The sequence below is a fragment of the Pezoporus flaviventris genome, unplaced genomic scaffold (genome assembly GCF_033815535.1).
Source record: "Pezoporus flaviventris isolate CSIRO_AGI_PZ_B2104156 unplaced genomic scaffold, CSIRO_AGI_Pfla_v1 ptg000176l, whole genome shotgun sequence".
NCBI lineage: Eukaryota > Metazoa > Chordata > Aves > Psittaciformes > Psittacidae > Pezoporus > Pezoporus flaviventris.
Genome location: NW_026892724.1, coordinates 1,270,817 through 1,289,833, shown reverse-complemented (window position 1 = coordinate 1,289,833; position 19,017 = coordinate 1,270,817). Strand labels below are relative to the sequence as shown.

At 56.9% G+C, this 19,017-nt stretch overlaps 1 protein-coding gene across 14 annotated transcripts in view; it reads right to left on the bottom strand.

The window, feature by feature from the left end:
• MACF1 (microtubule actin crosslinking factor 1) overlaps positions 1–19,017 on the bottom strand; it is a 136,151-nt gene that overhangs the window by 35,426 nt on the left and 81,708 nt on the right. For all 14 annotated transcript variants that reach the window (XM_061480274.1, XM_061480280.1, XM_061480279.1 and 11 more), the window contains 3 exons: positions 18,172–18,371; positions 17,053–17,548; positions 15,008–16,479 (listed from right to left, as the gene is read on the bottom strand). In XM_061480274.1, the coding sequence (XP_061336258.1) occupies positions 15,008–16,479; positions 17,053–17,548; positions 18,172–18,371 (2,168 nt within the window). The remainder of the gene's footprint in view (positions 1–15,007; positions 16,480–17,052; positions 17,549–18,171; positions 18,372–19,017) is intronic.

Genomic DNA, 19,017 nt, shown 5'->3' with positions numbered 1-19,017 from the left:
CCCTTCCAGAGCCCCAGCACCTCCGTGCTCACTTAAAAAGCTGCAGCAAGCAATGACTACCCAGGACAGGAATTATTTGCACTTAATTTGTTTCACAGGATTCTCTCTTCCAATGCATTTTCTGCTTCAGAGACAGGAACCACCCCACCAGGACCTGGCAAAAAGGTTTTTCTCAAGCCTGTGATTTACATTGGGGTGACCATAATGTACTTGGAGAAGCTAAAACAGCTTAAGACAATGGTTTAGGTCATCGAGCAGCAGAAGCCCTACTTACAAAAACACACAACTCCCCCCCACCCCGGCCCCGAAACGCTTTGCTTCCCAAATCCAAGCTGAACTCCGGAGGGAGGAGGCTGTTTGGGAGGCAGATCCTGTCCTTGTGTTCTTAAGTTCCCATCTCCCACCCACCCCTCGAGCACAAAATAAACCCCGTCCAGGCAGCAAATACCTCGTTATCTGGAACGAATCCATCCCGTGGAGCTGGAGGCCCCTCTGCGAGGAGAGCGGTGGCCAGGGGGGGTCCCTCCGTGTCCGCAGGCACCGACCCCTCACCGGGTGCCGGGGAACGGCTGCAGGGATGGAGGGTGTCCCCCGGGGGGCTCTGTGCCAGGGAGGGTGCACCCGGTGGCACGCATGGCTCTGGGGAGCTGGGTCCTTCCAAAGGGGGCAGGAAGGTGAAGGAGGGCCCCTCCATGGCACCATCCCAGGCTGCCGCATCCAAAGCGGACGCTCCCACCGTGGGGTCATCCTCCAAAGCCAGCACTTCGGCGGATAGCTCCTCCGGGACGGGCGGCACAACCGCGGTGGCAAAGTCATCTGGATCCCCCAAGGCCACTGCTGGCCCCACCACTGACAGCAGCACAGGGCCACCGCCAAGATCCCCAACACTGGAGACGAGTGGGTCGCCTGCTTGTGGTGGCACGGTGGCAACAGGCACATCAGCAAATGGTGGCGGAGCATCCAGAAGCTCTTCCATTGCCAAGGACATGGCAGTGGTGGTGGCATCTGGAGATAGGTGCTCAATACATAGTTCCTCAGCACCCATGGTGGGATACCCGGTGGCTGGTGGAGTCTCCTGAGCCCGGAGCTCTGGGACAGCCACATCCCCTGGAGCAGAGAGCCCTCCAACATCCCTTACGATGGCATCGGGAGCAGGCTGCCCCACCATGGGTGATGTGCTGGGAAGCTCCTCCAGGGCTGCTGGGCTGGCTGCACATGGGACCCCATCACCCAGCACCATGGCACAGCACCGTGCTGCTGACCGCCCCTCCCAGCCACCGGCAAACAGCAAGTCCAGGTCTCCCGGCTGCAGGATGGCGGCTGGTGCATCCCTGTGCCTGATGGCCACCTCCATGGGGGACCCCTCAGCATGGGCAGCCCCTTCCAGAGCCAGGCTCTGGCCCAGGGGATCCGTTTCCCATAGAGGGTCTTCAACATGCACTGGGGATGTTGTTGGAGCCTCAGAGCCCAGCTCTGATGCAGAGCCGGTGTGGAAAGGTGGCAGAGAACCGCAGTAAGCATCCCCTTCTGCCACATGAGGCTGGCCCTCAGCCCCATCGCTCTCTGACCCCAAGTCTGTGGCTTCACCCTGAGAAACCAGTTGTGGGACATCCCAGCTGGCAAGCTCAGTCCTTCCTGGCAGAAGGTGATGGGTCCCAAATGGATCCATCCACTCAACACTCTCTTTGTGTTGCTGTGGGGGAGACTCCAGCTCCTCCACCACCATGGGGGGAGCTGGGGGCTGGCAGGGGGATGCTCGGCCAGGACAGGTCTCCTCGGGAAGCTCTGATGCTTCCCCATCAGGGACCAGCAAGTCTTGGTTTTCCACACCCCATCCCACCCGAGCACTGGGGTCACCAGCTTCCTCCAAGCCAGAAGCTGGCCCTGTGCCCATCTCAGGCGATGGCACCTCACCACCCGGCACCACCACACAACTGCCTGCGAGCTCCGGCTCCACCAGCGGCTCAGGTTCATCCTCCACTGGTGCCGGGGAGCACTGCAGGAGGGAGCCCGGCCCTGCCATGGCCATGGGGCTGGGGGAGGCCCCTCCGTCCGAGTCCGTCGGGGTGACGGCTGAGGTGTCCCTTTCCGAGAAGGGCTCCAGCACGCTCAGCACCTGCGAGCTGCAGGTGACATCAAAGTCCTCCAGATCTGACACAACGGCAGAGTCTGAAGCGCTGATGTCCAAAGGGGCCCTGTGCTGACACGCTTCCATCCCCACCCGGGCCAGTTTGGCTGAATCTGGGTCCAGCCCCTCTGAATCCATCGGGAAGACCTGAACCTCCAAGCAGCCGGGAGCAGCCCCATCACCCTTGTCCTCATTCAGGCACTGCTCCTCCAGCTCCAGGAACATCTGCACCGAGTCCGTGTCGGACAATTCAGGGCCCGTGGGGCTGGCCGAGCGCTCTGAACCCAGAGCCAAGTCCTCAACCTGGCACTGCACTGCCGTGTCCTCAGTACAGCACATGCTGCCAGCGGGGGGGCTGCCGGCACCCCCCCGGGATGCGCAGGACCGGGAGGTCCCCGGGCTGGGGGGGTCCGTCAGAGCAGTGAATTGTTCCCTTTCCTCAGTAATATCTGCCAAGCAACAGCTCCTCTTCTCCTCTGCCACCAGAACAGCCTTTCCTCTCTCTGACAGCGTCGCCTCCTCCCACTCCTCCATCATCACCCAACGCTCGTCCTCCTCAAATCTCAGCTCAGACTCCGTTTTCTCCCTGAGATTGGAGGCGATGAGAATATCCAGTCCCGCATCCAGCAGCTCTTCGCTAAGGCACGGAGAGAGGTTGACGTTCTCCACCGTAGAGTCCGACTCGGAGGCCTCCAGGGTCTCCTGGTGCCCATCGCTGAGGCTTCCCTTGATGAAGTTCTTCCTGGCTCGTGGCCAGGTGGCACTGGGGAGCCGGTGCACCCTGGCCAGGTTCCCGACGCGACCGCGGCCCTCACCGGGGTTCAGCAGGGCCTGGCGCTCATCCCGGGCACCCCCGTAGCCATCCGCACCGAACTGCTTGGCCGTGAGAGCCTCCGCTGTGCCGGATGACTTGGAGACGTGCTCCAAGGTGAGAGACTCAGACATGGGCTCGCCGTGGTCAGGCTGGCCTGGGTGGTCGGTGAGTATGGTGCTTGACTCCCGCTTATCCCGCAGGGAAGGGTTGGAAGCACCCGCTTCCGACACCTCGCTCAGCGAAGCCCCCATCCGTTCTGCAAATTCGGTGAAGTTTGGTGGCATGAAGGACTTCCACGACCGCCGGTTGACATTCTCCTTCCTCTCAGGGTTCGGTCGCCTCCTCGGTGGAGCCGGCGCTGGCTTGGAGACGTCGCTGCTGAGCTTCAGTGCATCGAAGATGACTCGTTCGTCCAACTTCTTTGCCTCTGGCGCCCTGGACTCGAAGACGTTGGCAGCTCCCAGAGTGCCGTTGCTGGAGATGGTGCTGCCGTCCCCCTTGCCGAGGGTGCTCTTGGAAAGCTGGTTGAGCTTCGATCCCTGATCGATTTGCTCGTTAATCCGCATCGTGTCGTATATGGACCTCTGGGGCACGTAGCAATCCTCTATATAACCATCCTCCTCCTCGCCCTTCCCCAGGCAAGTGCGGTTCTGCCGTAAACAGTCTGGCCGGCTCAGTGGTTTGCCCATGCTCCCGTCCTTAGGGATGACGGAACCGCCCCAGCACCGCAGGAAGCATCACAGAGCCAGCAGGTCCCAAACCCACCGCGGCAGACTCGGACCCCAAAGCAGCGGCGCTATGGGAACAGGAGGGTGCACCGGCAGCACCGCGCCGGCTCAGCAGCTCCACCAGCGTTCCCAAGGAGTGAAACACCGCATCTCATCGTGTAAAACCCCCCATCCAAGGGGAAAAAACACCCGGCAGCTTCGGTAAAATATTCCAAATCGCCGTTTGCGACAGAGGTTGAAGCTCTTCGGTTATCCCGAATGTCCGTCTCTAACAACAAAGGCACTGCTTGTCCCGGTGGCTTGGGAATCGCGTCCCGAGCGGCTCCTCGCTGTCCCGGGAAAGTCCAGCCGGTCTGAATTAGCCTCTCCCCCCGGCTCCCGTGTTTTCATTTGAACTGAGCTTGTCAGCGGATATTCGTACAAGTTTCAACACAGGAAGTTCTTCATTCAGGGCAAACTTGGAGGTTTCCTGTCTCCAAACCATGATGGCATCGGGGTTTCCGTCACCCCGCGATCACCGAGAGACGCTGAACCCCCCCAGTCCAGCCAGCTGAGTCCTGCAGCGGAGGAGGAGGACGAGAAGGAGGAGGAGGAGGACGAGGAAGGCTGCCGCGTCCTCGCTGCTTTTTTTTTTTCTTCTTCTTCTTCTCCTCCCCAGGCAAAAAAAAAAAAAAAGGCGATAAAACGCATCCAAAAATGGCAACGGGACGGAGCGACCGGATCCCCCGGGCTGCGGGGAGCCGGCGGGGGGGACGGCAGCACTCGCGGCCGGAGGCTGCTGCTGCTGCTGCTGCTTCCTCCTCCTCCTCCTCCTCCTCCTCCCGGCCCCTCTCGCACTAACTTTCCCAGCGGCCGGTAAGGGGCTGCGGCGGCTCCGCGCCACCGGGCGGCCCGGCCATGGCTTGGGGAGGGGGCGGCGGGGGCCGGTCCCCGCGGTGGCGGTGGGAGGACGGGCGGGACAGAGCGGTACCGCCCCCTCCTCCTCCTCCTCCTCCTCCTCTTCCTTCTCCTCCTCTTCTCTTTCCCCGCCGCTCTCGTCCCTTTTGTGCAGGGCTCAGCGGCCGGGCCGGGGCCGGGGGGTTCCGCGTCGTCCCCGCGGGCAGCCCCCGGGCGGTGCGGCGGGATGCATGGCGCGCCCGGGCTGCTGCCTTCCTCCTCCTCCTCCTCCTCGTCCTCGTCGTCCCCCGCCGCCGCCCGCTCTCCTTCCCGCCGCCGGAACAAAGCCGATCCGCGCAGGCCGCCGCACGCCCCGGCCCCGCCGCCAGCACCGGGCTCCCGCGGCGCTGCCAGCCCCGGCGGAGGGCGGGGGGCGGCACCGAGGGGCGGGGCGGGAGCACCGGGGCCGCCCCTTCCCGGGTACCGCGGCCCCGTCCACACACCCCCCCCCCCCCCCCCCCCAACACCAGCCCCGGGAACGGGGGAACCGGGACCCCGGCGGGGAGCGGCGGGGGAGGAGCACTCGGCCCGCGGCAGCCCCGGGGCTGGCCCGTTCCCCGCCCCGCCGGGACTGGCCCCTCCTCCGGGGGGGAGGCGGCAGCCCCCGACAAAGAGCAGCAACGCCCTGGCTCGGCTCCGGCAACGGCAGCGGCTCCCCCCCCCCCCCCCCCTCCCCGCGCACCGGCCCCGCCGAGCCGCGCTCCCCCGGCCCTTTGTCCGCGCCCGGACACGGGGCTTTCCCCGGTTTCGCTTTTTAAGGCGCTTCCCAAACGAGCCCCGCGCTGGGAGGGGGCCTGGACCCAGCCTCGGGGTCTCCCCTTCCCCTCGCACCCACCTTGCACAAAGAGCCGGGTTATTAAATCCCCCCCCCAAAAAACCATCCCCAAAGTCCCATTTTCGCCTTCCCTGGAGCCGCATCACACTGCCAAAAACCCACCCACAACTTGCTGCTGCCGCACGGCACGCCGGCTCCTCGCCCTAAAAACTCATTTTTACAGCCCCAGCTCCGGGTCAGTGCCGTGCTCCCCCCATCCCGAGCCCCGTCACCCTCTTGTTTTCCCCTCCCCAACCCTTGGGGTTAAGAGATGGGGAACAGTCAAAGCGGCTGCAGTGGGGCTGGGAGACGTGAATCACTGCTGTGAAGTGATGCCGAGGGAAGTCGCAGACTTGGGAGAGAAACCAGGAGGGCTGGGAACAGCCTCCACACATCTCCAGGCAACAACCCACCCCACCAGCCCCCCGGCCTGCTGCCTCGGGATGAATTACAGCATCGGGATAAAAATACAAGAGCCTGGGAAGGTACTTAATGCATAAAAGCATGGACCGTGCACCCCGATAGAATCATGGAAAGGTTTGGGTTGGAAAGGACCTTAGAGCTCATTATCCAGTTCCAACCCCTGCCACGGGCAGGGACCCCTTCCATTAGAGCAGCTTGCTCCAAGCCCCTGTGTCCAACCTGGCCTTGAGCACTGCCAGGGATGGGGCATCACTTTTGGAGAGATGGGAACGGATGCTTTTGGGAAGGGGAGGGTTCAGGGCTATGAGAGGAGAAGCACCCACTCAATGGCCCAAAGAGCTCGGTGGGGCTAGTTGTGCACCAGGAAACCTCTGGAAACCCCTTTTCTTATTTCCATCATTAAATATGACCAAGAACGGGAGGTGGAGTAGGGACCGTGTGTGTGTGTGTGTGTGTGTACAAGCAGCCCCCCCGTATCCCCTTTGCCCATCCCTTGTCCCCTCCAGACGGACGGTCATGGCTGGCCCTGCTGCCTCCTCCATCCTTGGCTGCCAACGCCACAAGAGCGTCCCAAAGCCCAGATTTGAAGACTTGGCAGGGACACCCCAGCTTTCGGCTGCCGTTATTAACCCAGCGCAGCTGAAACAACAGGAGGAGGGCGGCTGCGCCGTGCCAGCGCTCCAGCAAAGCCACCCCCGGCCTCCCCGCTACCACCTTGGCCGGGAGCAGGAGCGGGACCGTTACCGCTCCGGGGCCCCTCCGTGAGGAATCCCAGGCATCTGGGCTGGGGCGCGGAGCCTTTTTGTTCCACTGCGAAGAAGGAGCGAGGTCTCGACGTGGAGCTGCCGTTTCACAGCCAGAAATTCTTTTCCCATTTCCTCACCGAGTCACGTGCCAGGAGCAAGCCAAGTCTTCCTCCAACACATCCCCCCCCGTCCCTAAAACCATTAAGGAGATATTCAGCAAGTACTAAAGCCAATTACAAACCTGCTGTGCCTGGCCTAAAGACCCCAACCGGAGCCCTTGCAGGTTCCCTAAGTCATGGCTTGAAGCCACCAAGTGCCACTGCAGTGATGGGGACATGGTGAGAATTGAAACTTGAGCACCTTGCTCGAGCTTTGCGTTGGCTGATGGAAGGACGGGGCAGGACAAAAAGGTCCTTTGGGCTCTCTCCATGTGGCTCCAGCACACAGAGCCCTGCCAGCAGCAAGTGCCTGGGCTGAAGTAAAGGGCTGGTAGAGCTTCAGAGCTCAGGAGATCACATCTGCTCCCTTTGCAGCTTGCTGGACCTGCAGCACGGTGGTGGTGAGCAGAATGGACCACCAGGACCTCATCTGGCTTTTGTTCAGTCACCAAATCCCCATTACCAGCACATTTTGGCCAATCCTACATTGAACCATGGCTGCAAGCGCTGGGACGCCCAACACGGAGAAAGGACCAGCGAGCTCTACCCAGGGCTGTCATCCTGCCCAGCCCCACTCATGCCCCAGGGCCACGTCCTGCAGATAAAGACCCTCAGCTAAAACCCACCCAGAGGTTTTCCAACACTTGCTCAAAGTAGGAGCATCCTCATTTGTCTCCCAGAGCTTTCCTCATATGGCCACTGGCCGCGGGACACGTGCCCTCCCCATCCCGGGCTGATGTCACCCTGTTTATGACTGTGTTACATCCTGCCATCACTGTTTACATGGGAAAGCAGTATTTGGAAACCAATATATTTTTAGCTTGCTTTTAATGCATCTCAGCAGCTGGAAATGAGGGACCTGTGTTATGTGACAGGCAAGAGAGCCCAGAGATAGCTCAAGATCTTTGATGGACATGTTGCTAATGAGACCAGGGTACAACCAAGGGCCTTCTGCATCTTCAAGGCTTCAATCTGCCCTTGGTGCCAGGTAGGGCAGGACCCACTTGCCCAGCCTGGGTGCAGGATTGTTCCTGACTTTGCACCATGAGCTTTGTCCCTACAGGTCTTGCTGCCCATGTCCCCCATATCCAACTGTGTGTGCAGGTCACTGTGTCCCCCATATCGGACTCTGTCAGGGTCACCAAGTTGGTGGTGGCAGGAGGGACACGGTGCCATGTCCAAGCAAGGCAGAGGAGATGAACCCCAAGTGCCTCGAGCCTGATGGAGGGACTCAAGGTGGATCTCAACCTCCCTCAGACCCTGCAATGAAAGCACAAAGCCAAAGCACACACAAAATCTGCCTCAGAAACTTGCTTTTTAGGTTGCTGTGGGATTTTTACCAGCGCATTCGTGTATTTTAAACCCTTTGCTGCATTCGTCAGACAGTCAGAGAGATTTCTTTATCTCCCTTCCAGTGCTGTTGTTCTCCTCTTAAACTTGCTCCTATTGCCAAATCGTTGCCATCACGGTGCTGCGTGGGCAAGCCTCAAGCTCCCAGCCTCTTCCAGGCAGGAGCACTGGGGCTGATCCCATCCCACCATGCCAGGCTGGCTGCTCCCTCATCCCATTGCCTTACAGCTGACTTCAAACCCATTTCATGCCAGGCCTCTGCCACCACGCAATCCCCTCCTCAAAGGCTCGGGTGGCTGGTGATGCGGTGATTTGAGCCTATAGAGCATGAATTCAGGGCCCTGCTCTGCAGCACTGGGGGAGGAAACCTCAGCTGGTTCCATGGGGGGGGTCTGCACCTCCATGGGAAAAGGTGCAGGAAGAGATTAAAACCCAGACCCCACAGAAGCAACCTGCAGCTTGGATGTACAGACACCCGAGCACGGCACTTTTACACGGACCTGATTTTTCCACGGGTGCTGGAGCTGCGCGGTGGCACGTTCCCTGCGAGGCAGCTAATACATACGTTGGTATAAATAATTCTCCCAGATGAAGGCTGGAGCCCACGTTCTCACAGCAGAGCTCAGGCACAGCCCCACGCCGTGGCAGTGAGCAATGTCAGAGTAATCAGGGACAACAGGGAGAGCCTGAGGGATGAGGTGATGAATAAACTGCTCTGGAGGCTCCTTAGGAAGTGAGGTAAGTGTGTTATCCAGAGAATCCTCCGGGTGGGAGACATTTTAAACGCTCCTTTGGCAGAAGAACTGGCAATTGTTCCTCAAGGGCTGCGGTGACGAATCCAAGCTCAAGCCCTGCCCTTGGAGAAGCTGCTCCAGACCCTCGTGGCCACAGTCACTCCCTTTGGTGGAGAGCCCCGACTCCCTCAGATGCTCTGGGTGATGGGAAAGTCCGCGTCCACGTGCTTCCCATGGATCTCCCACTTCGTGGCCGCATCCCACCAGGACCAGGCTCCTCTCCCTCCTCTGCTCAGCCCTTGCAGACACAGAGCTTCCCATCACCTCCTCCCTCGGATCCTCGGCTCTCTCGCTCCCATGCAACGCTGGTATTTTTAGTATCTCCTGGAAACGCTGGGAAGTGTCACCACCACCAGCTAACGGGGGACATTCCTATGGCCACCTCCCGCAGCTGGGACCAGGCAGGGTTGCCAAAGCATCTGCAAGGGGGTGGCTTGAGAGCATTGACCCAACCCGGCTCCTGGAAGGGACCATTTGACCACAGCCCAAGTGTTTTATGGTCAAGACAAGGCAAACAGTAAAAGCCTCGCTATTATTGTCAGTGTCAGCAGCTCTTAATTCACTCTTTACTCAGGACCAGAGCAGCGCCTGTGCCCCTCTGCCTGCCCGCTGACACCTCAAGGTCAAAGCCCATCCACCTGCTGATGAACAAGCACATGGGCGACGCTCCCTTTGGAGAGGATGAGCTCTGGGGGCACATTTACTCTTCCCTCCCCAGTACAATTCATTTCCAAGGAAGGAGGAGGCTGCAGGGACCGGCACAAGGACGTTCCTTTACAACACCCCAGGTTAGAAGTGCACCAAGCACTTCACAGCCCTGCTTGGGCCAATTCACCCCAGCCAGGATCGGTGACAGCCCCGTCACAGCCTGCGCTTATCACCCCTCATTTATCATCCTCTTCTCCAACGAGGGGAGATGGTGCCTTTAAGGCAGCTTAACAGCTGTCAGAGAGGAGGCATTTCTGCGTGTGCTGCTGATGCTGAAAATACTAACCAGAGATACTTTAAGTAGGGCTGGAAAGCGTTCAACGAGAAGACACCGTCGTGCAGCCGGTCCCCGCTCCCAGCCCAGTCCCACCCAGCTGCTCCCAACTGGACGACTGTCGGGAGCCACCCGCATTCCTCCGGGGGCACACAGGGTTAAAAATACCCTCAGTCAGGCTGGGGCACAGCAAGTGGCAGTGTCCCGCTCCCTGCCCCATCCCATCCCATCCCCTCATCGGCACACGGATGTGGTCCTGCTCTCTGATCCACAGATGGGGCATTGGTTTCCCTCTGCCCATCCTCAGAGCTGCTGGTTCCAGAGATGGAAGCACGGATCATCAGACATGTGTCTTACAAAGGCAGATTTGTGCAATCAGGGACCACGGTTGTCCCCAGCCTGCAGGGCTCTTCAAACCTGAATGGGACAAACTGGGAAGAAACCACCTGCCTCAGTCCTCCTGCAAAATGACCCCCATGAAACCTTCCACGGTGCTGGGCCGATCCCATCCCACATCTCTTCCTGCTCTTGATGCCTTGTGCAATGACAGCTTCACCTCAGGGAGGTGATGCCCTTGTAATCCCCAAGGTACAGGCCCCATTCCTGAAAAGCAGCACGCAGGAAAAACCCAGGGCACTGGGCACAAGGGACGTTGTTATTAACAACAGCACTTCTGATAGTGCTGTTGAGTCAGCTCTTGCCTGACAGAGGCATAAATAGAGCACCTAAGAGCTTGGGCTCCTGATGAGCACCCGACAGCTAATTGCTGCTTTTACTTAGGGTGAAGAGGGGAGGACCCGGAGCAGGGATAGACAGAGCAGCATCAGAACGGCAGCTGAGTAATCGCTGTGCAGGGCTTTACTCGCTCACTGCATCACCCCTCCTGGGACTGCTCCCCTGCGTTTTGCATTTATTTGAACAAAAAGGGTGCTGAGGGCACGAGGGCTCCGGCCGACCTGACCCGCTCTAAACCAGAACGGGATTGCAGCTTCAGTGCTTGCTCTCTGGGGATTCTCCCTCCCCCAGCATCATCCAGCATAAAACGTTGATTGGCGTGCAGAAGTGGTGCCCGAGTTCACTGCATTGAGCAACAGCTTCAATAACCTCCGGGGAAATCCATGGCAGGAGCCACAGATCCCCTCTCCGCTCTCCACAGCAAAGCCATGGGATGCAGCAGCCCCTCGCTCCGGCTGGGGCGAGGGTGGGGTTTAATTAACCCTGGGAGTGAGGTTGGGATAGGCAGCACTGCCTGTGCCAGCTGCGGCACGTCCCAGCTCGCCGGCATTCCTGTGCCGTGCCCCACTGCTGCCAGCGCACGGGGGGGAGGCAGCTGTGGTGGCCCCCAGTGCGGCATCAGGAGGGGGCCGGTGAGGTGATGGGGGTCCAGCCATGCACAGAGGTGTCACCATGAGGCCTCCCCTTCAGCCAAGTGCACCCGCACCCATTTGGATGTGATGGTGACCATTGGGTTATGCCATAGAACCAGGGGATGGTTTGGGTTGGAAGAGACCTTGAAGCTCCTCCAGCTCCAACCCCTGCCACGGGCAGGGACCCCTTCCACTAGAGCAGCTTGCTCCAAGCCCCTGTGTCCAACCTGGCCTTGAACACTGCCAGGGATGGGGCAGCCACAGCTTCTCTGGGCACCCTGTGCCAGCGCCTCAGCACCCTCACAGGGAAGAGCTTCTGCCTAAGAGCTCATCTCAGCCTCCCCTCAGGCAGGTTCAAGCCATTCCCCTTGGCCTGTCCCTACAGGCCCTTGTCCCAAGCCCCTCTCTCAGCACAAGCTTGATCCAAAGGACAGCATTAGTTTCCCAGCCTTTGGGATGAAGGGTTGTAACCTGGTGAGTACGCGACGGAGAAAACCCCTACGTGTCTCTGTGTGAACCTCTGTCCCTCATCTGCACCTACGGAGTTGCTTCCCTGGGGAATTCTGCTGTTTGCTAAATGGAATCAACATAAGATGTTCGATTTGGTACCATTTCAACTGCAGCTCATTTGATTCCAGCCATTAACATTTAATATTAGCTTTGAGAAACCTGAGCTGACAGCAGAGAGGACGGAGGGGGAGGAACTGCCCCAGCCTGGAAGCTCCTACCAGGAGCTCTTGCTGGTGGCTGTCACCTGTCCCTCATGCTGAAGAGCCCAACTCGGATGCGTGATGCTCATGGAGACACGGCACAGATTCTTCCTTTTATACAAAAAGATGCTCCTCAAAGAGGCAGCAATGGGAAGACAGTGCCTTGGGTTAAACTGATGCAGAGCAGGAGTTAAGGATGAGGTTTCCTTTGCTCTGCCAGCTTAACACAAGCTGAACCCGTGCTCTTTCTTCCGCAGTGTAGCTCTATCTGAAGCAATTCATCAGGATATCCATATAAGCACAGGCTCCAAACCACAGAAATGCCTTTCAGCTGCACTTGATCTCACCATAAAACTAGAAGCTAAGCAGGAGACCCCTTCAAGTCCCTTCCTGATGGGTTTCTTACAGTCCTCCAACAGTGTGGTGCTCCAAACCGGTCCCTACCTAGGCCAGTGCCACAACCTCCCCCCATCACCATCCTGCCTTCTGATGGCTGCAGGAACCGGCATGGGCTCAGCCCCTCGGTGCAGCCATCCCCATCTCCGCATCTGCTTGCTGAGCCGAAACACCTCCTGCAAACAAAGCTTCCCCCATCCCAGCAAGATCCCACAGCTGCTTCCCAGCCTCCTGCCTCCGAGAGCCCCGGCCAGGAAGAGCATTTACAGCAGGAGAGGGCTCATCCCTGCCACAGCCAGGATTAGTCCCTCTGTGGCCTGGGAATGGGGCTGGACGGGAGAGAGGAAATGCATGGGTGGCAGTTCTCCAAAAGCTAAGGGTCTGTTGGAGGTTGTGGCCTTCTGGGGCAAGTTTGAGGGGTGTTTGCAGGACAAATCTAGGGGGAGTTTCAAGTATAAACTGCTCCAGGAGTCATCTGTTCACGGCCTCCATCAGAGCTTCAATAGATCTTCTTTATTAAAACCTGGACACAATGAGCCCAGAAGTGCCCACCTTTGTCAGGGCTGCACTGGCAACTTGCCGGGAGGCCTGGGGCCATGCCTGATTTGCATCTCATTCACACAGATGTTCATTAAAATTAATGCCTTAAGACATTATATCTGCCTCCATTTGAGCCTTCTGGAGAGACCGACCCCGACGGCGCCTGGAGAGCCCCGGCCACCCCATCCTGCTCCCCACGCTCAGCTGCATCATCCCCACACTGCTGCGGGAGCACTTCCCGACCCAGGAGCTGCCTCTGGTCCCCCCGGACACGCTCTCCTGCATCTTGGTTGCGATCCAAGACGGGACACAGTTGTGATATTGTCTTAGGCGCTGAGAAAGAAAAGCCCCCTGAGGTCCCCGCTTCCCCCAGCGCCCAAGCCAAGCTTCTCCAGCGCTCTCCCTCCTGCACGTCTGGAGTACAGACGGTCCCTTCCCCGTGCAGATGAGTATCCGGGATTGCATTTCCCCTTGGAGACAACCGGTACGGTGAGGCTTTGCAAAGATGTGCTCTGCAGCACCTCGGGATCCGTGCAGCAATGCCTGCTCTCGGGATGAACCGTGCAGGGGAGGGATGCTGCGGCGTAACCACGATTGCTCCATCCCCCCTTCTTGTTTCTCCCCCATTTTTATTCTCAGCCATTGCACAGTAAAAGCCCACCATCGCTGCTGCAGCTGCTGGGTTTCCACCAACACAGACCTCAACTGCACCGCGGGGACAACGAATGACTCCTGGTAAAGACACATAACCTCCCAGAGCACCCCTGGCTCATGCAACCAAGGCCACCATCGTCTTAAAGGGTCACAGAGCTTGAGACACGTCAAGGTCACTGAGATACAGACCATTTACAAGCACTACGATGGGTTAAGCTGTGCCTGCCAACCCCAACCAAGCAATCTGCACTGATGATGGGTTTTCTTATTGTTTCTAATGAGAGCTGCTCAAGGGAATAATCCCTTGTTCTGTAGGAAAGTTTCACTGGTTTTAAGGAAAAGAAACCACTTTTGGGATATATTTTGGGATATATTCCAAGAGACTCCTCTGCGGTGTTTACTGATGAAGTTAAATCCTCCCAATCAATACAAACTCAATGCAAAACACTGCCCAACACAAGAGTTAACAGCAAAACCACCAGAGGAGCTTCAGTTTGCCCTGTAAGTAACACTTCCAAACAATGTTTTGGATAGGCAGCCCCCAAAACAGGAATACTTTGTCCAGGTGAAGGTTTCACAGAGCTATTAAGAGGTGGAACAGGATCAGTTAGCCATGAGATGAGGAGTAAATGGCTGTAAAACCACCCCCCTTCCCACCCCTTCCATTAACACCAGGAGCCGAGCAGCCAGATGCACATCAGCCCTATCAGCAGCTACCGAGCACACCAGTAATGGAAATGTCACAGCAAGAGAGCTTCTGAGCAGTATTAATATAATCAACATAGTGTAACAGCAGGACCCAACACCGTAATACTGCATGAAAGAACAGCAAACACGCCAACTCTTCCCTCTCAGCAGTTCATGCAAGCCTTGATGGTCTCCATCAGTTCTTTGGTAGGCACATGAAAGCCCACACCAAAACCTGGCCTTGGTTTTATCCCCCGTGTGTACCTCCTTGTCCCATAGTTTTATCTGTGGCTTTACTTGTACCCAAGGACCCCAAAACGGATGCAATACATCGCCCAGATGAGGTGAACAAGCAGCAGGAAAAGGTGAGCCAGCTGGAAAGACCTGCAGGATGCTTCGCTCTGGAGTACTCAAATGACACCAACTGACAGTTAAGATAGACTCAAAACCAACGCTCTCTCCCCCAAAACCTAAATGCCAACCACCTCTCCAAGCCCACGAGGCACTGGCACACCAACATCACACATGCCAAGGAGAACAGGGAAAAGGTTTTTCCTCCCACGAGCAAACCCATTCTGCACCTTTTCACCACAATCCACTCCAGCAGCTCATCTTCCATCCTCCAGAGCAAGGCGATTTTCCAACACCAAAACTGCTGACACGACAGCAACGAACAGCAAAGCTGTGACAGCTCCAAGACCAGAGGTCCTACACCACAACACTAGACAGACCTTCCAACACCAAACACCACTGAAGAAACACTGTGGCATAAAGACTTACCTTGAAGTCTGCCAGCTGCTGGTTGATGGTTTCCACCTCTGTTCCCACCACCCACTGCAACGCCTCGTTGTCCTCTGCTGCGGTTGTCATGTGGGTCAGCTCCTTCAGCCTGCTGTAGAAGTCCTCGACACGAGACAGCGTCGTTTCTACCTGCTCCTGGCGGTTCTTGCCTCTCTCTGTCAGTTTGCTGCACTGTTTGTTCAGTGTCTCCAGCTCACGTTTCAGTCCTAATAAATCTGGGCTCCCTTCGTCCTCCAGCATCTTCTTACATTCGCTTTCAGAAGCTTCAATGTCACACTTCAGCCTATGGAGTTTGCCCAGGAACGTGCGAACGTCCTCTGCTTGGGACTGGAGGCTGTCAGAGTCTCTCCCGATGGGGCCCATGCTGTCCAGCTCATCATCAAGATCTGCCAGCTGGGAGAACATCTCCCTGACCCGGTTACTGAATTGACCGATCCCTTCAAGCTTGTTCTCCATGAGTGTACAGCAGTCATTGACTTTCTGCTTCACAGCTTGGAAGTCCTGCTGAGCCACCTCAGCTTGGCTTAGGAGCTGCGAACAGTCAGACCCATCTGGGGCATCTTCTAGTAGACCTTGAGTGAGGTTTCTCAGATAATCCACCTGTGGCTCCAGGGCCTGCAGCACCTCCTGCTGTGCCCTGAGCTTCTCCAAATTCTTGTTGCTGCAGGCCTGTGGCCCCAGTGCATCGTAGATCTCCAGCTGGTGCTTCGCCCCTTCCAGCTTCTTCTCAATGTTCTTAAAGCTCTCTTGAAACTCCTTGAGCCTCTGGGACATTTCTTCAATGGAGCCAGTCTTGGCTTGCAGCTCTTCTGTGATGGCATCCATCTTGTGATTGATGCCAGCCTTCTCATCCCGAATGTCATCCTCATCGGCTTGAGAAGCATCAATCAGGATGTCGGCAGCGCTGTTGAGCATCTCCAGCAAGGAGCGGCGCTTCTCCACGTCGCTCAGCATAGCCTTTGATCTCAGAAGAGTCGCCTCCAGCTGCACTGGATCCAGAGTTACTTCCAGCTCCATCACCTTTGCCTTGCAGTCCTCCACCCAAGGCAGGAGGTCCTCTGCGTGCCGTTGGTACTTCTGAGCTTTCTGCAAACAGTCCTTGAGCTTAGAGTGCCGGTTGGCAGCCTGCTTGCTGAGCTCTTCCCAGTGCGTTTTGAGGCTGACCAACTGGTTTTGCAGAGTGCTCTTCTCCTCCCCAGGCTGGACAGAAAGCAGCAAAGATTCTCCCTCGGCTACAATCATCTCGTAGGAGCCACTGTGTTGGTTGAGGCTCTTCTGGAACTCTTCTTGCTCCTGAATTTGGCTCTGTAGCCTCTCCAGTTTAGCAGAAATGGGTTGGCTCTGAGCTTGCTGGCACAGTTTGTCATCGAGCCAGGTCCTGAGTTCATCAAACATATGCTGGAACTGCTGGGAACTGGCAAACGCAGTCTGCAGTCGGTTCATCCGGTCGGCTGAAACGGGAATGACATTAGAACGCGACAATTAAGCTGAAATCAAATAAGCAAAGTGCAATTATTTCAAATCAGCTCAGATGCACCAACTGTGTTTTGATTAACAGGAAGGAGCTTTCCATTGCATCACTGGCCTTTTCTGCTCACTGATTCATAAATTTCCTTAATAGTAAGTGGCAACGATAACACAGGAGCCTCAAGTTCTCCTGGCCAGTCCCTAAATGCAACCTCTTAGAAACCAGAAGAGGCACCCCAAGGTCAGAGGCTGGCCACTGGTTCTTCTCCATGCCCCATTCTGAATTCAGGAACTGTTTTTTTCCACCCCAAGCACAGCACACTGCACACTGCTGCGATGTGCTTGAAGAGCCACATCAGTGGGTCTAAACTCGCTCCCCAGGCTGCAGTGTGAACTCTCCTGCGCTTAGATCCACATAAAACACCCAGGAAACACCCTGAAAACCAATGAATCTGTTTACTTTTAGAAGCCCAGCAATGGAAGAGCCCTTAGGCAAAAAGCAGGGGTGGAGTTTGACATCCCCACACCTCTGAACCAACTTCTCAGCTCCATCTCACCTGCCAGGTCTTCCAGCCCTTTGAGAGGCAGCGCCACTGTCTCCAGACGTTTCCGTAGCTCATCTTTGAGGTACTGCTCCCCGATGAGGACAGAGAGGTCATCGCAGAGGGTCTGAGCCTCCGTGATCTCCTCTTCCAGCTGCTCCAGGTCCGAGCGGATCTCACTGGTTTCCTCCAGCTGCTGCTTCACAGCATCGGGCTGGGTGCTGATGGCAGACTGGCTGCTCAGGCGCTGCCCCACTGCCTTCACCTTCTCCGACAGGCCCTGGAGGAGCTCCTGGTACTGGGTGCTCTTCACTATGGCTTGGTCAATTTGGCTGGAGCGGGAGTTGAGGCGTTCCGTTAGCTCAGACCATTTCTGATTAACCCCTTGGAGCTCTTCCCGCACCTGGTTAGTGGATGGAGAAACATCTCCAGGGCCAGTCAAGATGCTCTGAGCTGCCTGGTTGAGCTGCTCATGCTGTTGTCTGCGAGCTTCAAATTCCTTCAGCATAAACTGGAATAGAAATAACATACAAATGTTTGCACAAAACTGACAGCTCCGTGTACACACAGCCAAGACAAAGCAGACCTCCAGGGGCTTTATCCAGCCCATGGAACAAGCCCTGCGCTGGGTAGGCCAGATTTCCTGTGACCTTCCAACTTAAAAAGCTGGGAGGGTCCATGACTTCTGTACTTTGCTCGCTCTTATTTGTTCTACTGCTGTGTAATGTGACACAAACCAGGCAGATGAGAAGGAAATCAGATGATGTTAACCGGGGCATTGCGTTTTCTGATGCAGCCAGTTACATGTTAGGATTGGGAAGTAAGAGGTTGGGAAAGGGCAGGCTGCCAGGTGGAGGGGCAGCGTTAGTGAGTCCTGCTGAGCAGCAGCACAGGTCTTCTTTAAAGCAATTTCATTCTCCAAGAGGGGCCAAGTGATTCACTGATGAGTCAATGCAGTGCGGGGAAGGGAGCTCGAGCACGGCTCCCTTTCGAGTTACTCATGGCAGGGTTTGGAGGAGCCCTGAGGTCTCCCAGCACTCACTGGGACATCTCCAAGTGCAATCTTCCACCTCATGTACCGGATGAGACACCCTCGCCTCTTGACCTGATCACGCAGTGGAGCTCCCGGCTCACCTGGACCTGCTGCTTCTGCGCGTTCAGCATGTTCGGGTCGATGGAGAGGGGTCCCAGCACACTCATCATCAGCTCCTTCTCCATCAGCCAAGGCCGCAGCTGGGCTTCAGCAGCCTGGAAGCTGGCCAGCTGGTTCACCGACTCCTCCAGCTTCTGCTGCCGCGCGGCCGTCGCCTGGCTGGCTCTTTCCCACCTGCAATCTGAAGCACGGGCTCTGTTAGTGGTGACCATGCCCACCACTCCATCAAGAACGGTTTTTACCCTCCCCATGGCTTCCACACCACGAAACCTCCTCAGCTTGTCAGTAAAGCTAGCGTGGCTCTACTCATTCTTTATCTAAGAAGCCGTTTCTAATGGCTGTGTAGTCATAGCTCATAGGAAAGGAGGATTTCTGCACTTGGGTCACTACTGCCATGAGTTCGTCCAGCCTTGGGTGCCACTGAGCATCCCTGGCTCAGTGCATGAGGATGCTCTCATGGGTATCAGGCCTCACACAGCACATTCAGATCTCCTGGACAGAGAAGTCCATAAACAGGTTCCTGCTATTTCAAAGAAGAGAATCTATGGGCTCCTTTTTAAATAGTCTTGGTGGGTCAACATTTAACTACCCAGGACAGCCTTAGTAATGCTTGGAATTTTATATCAAGCCATGAAGCATTTAATGAAAATAATCAACTTGTGTTGCTAATGCTTTTTTTTTCCCCTCCTTTTCTTTAAGAAGTAATTTAAGGAGGCAAGGCTTTAAAATCCACATCCATCATGGAGATCTCATTAATCAGGAGAGGGCTCATCTCAGGAACACCTTGTACACCAGACAGCTTGCAGAGAAGTTTGTTATTTACTGCA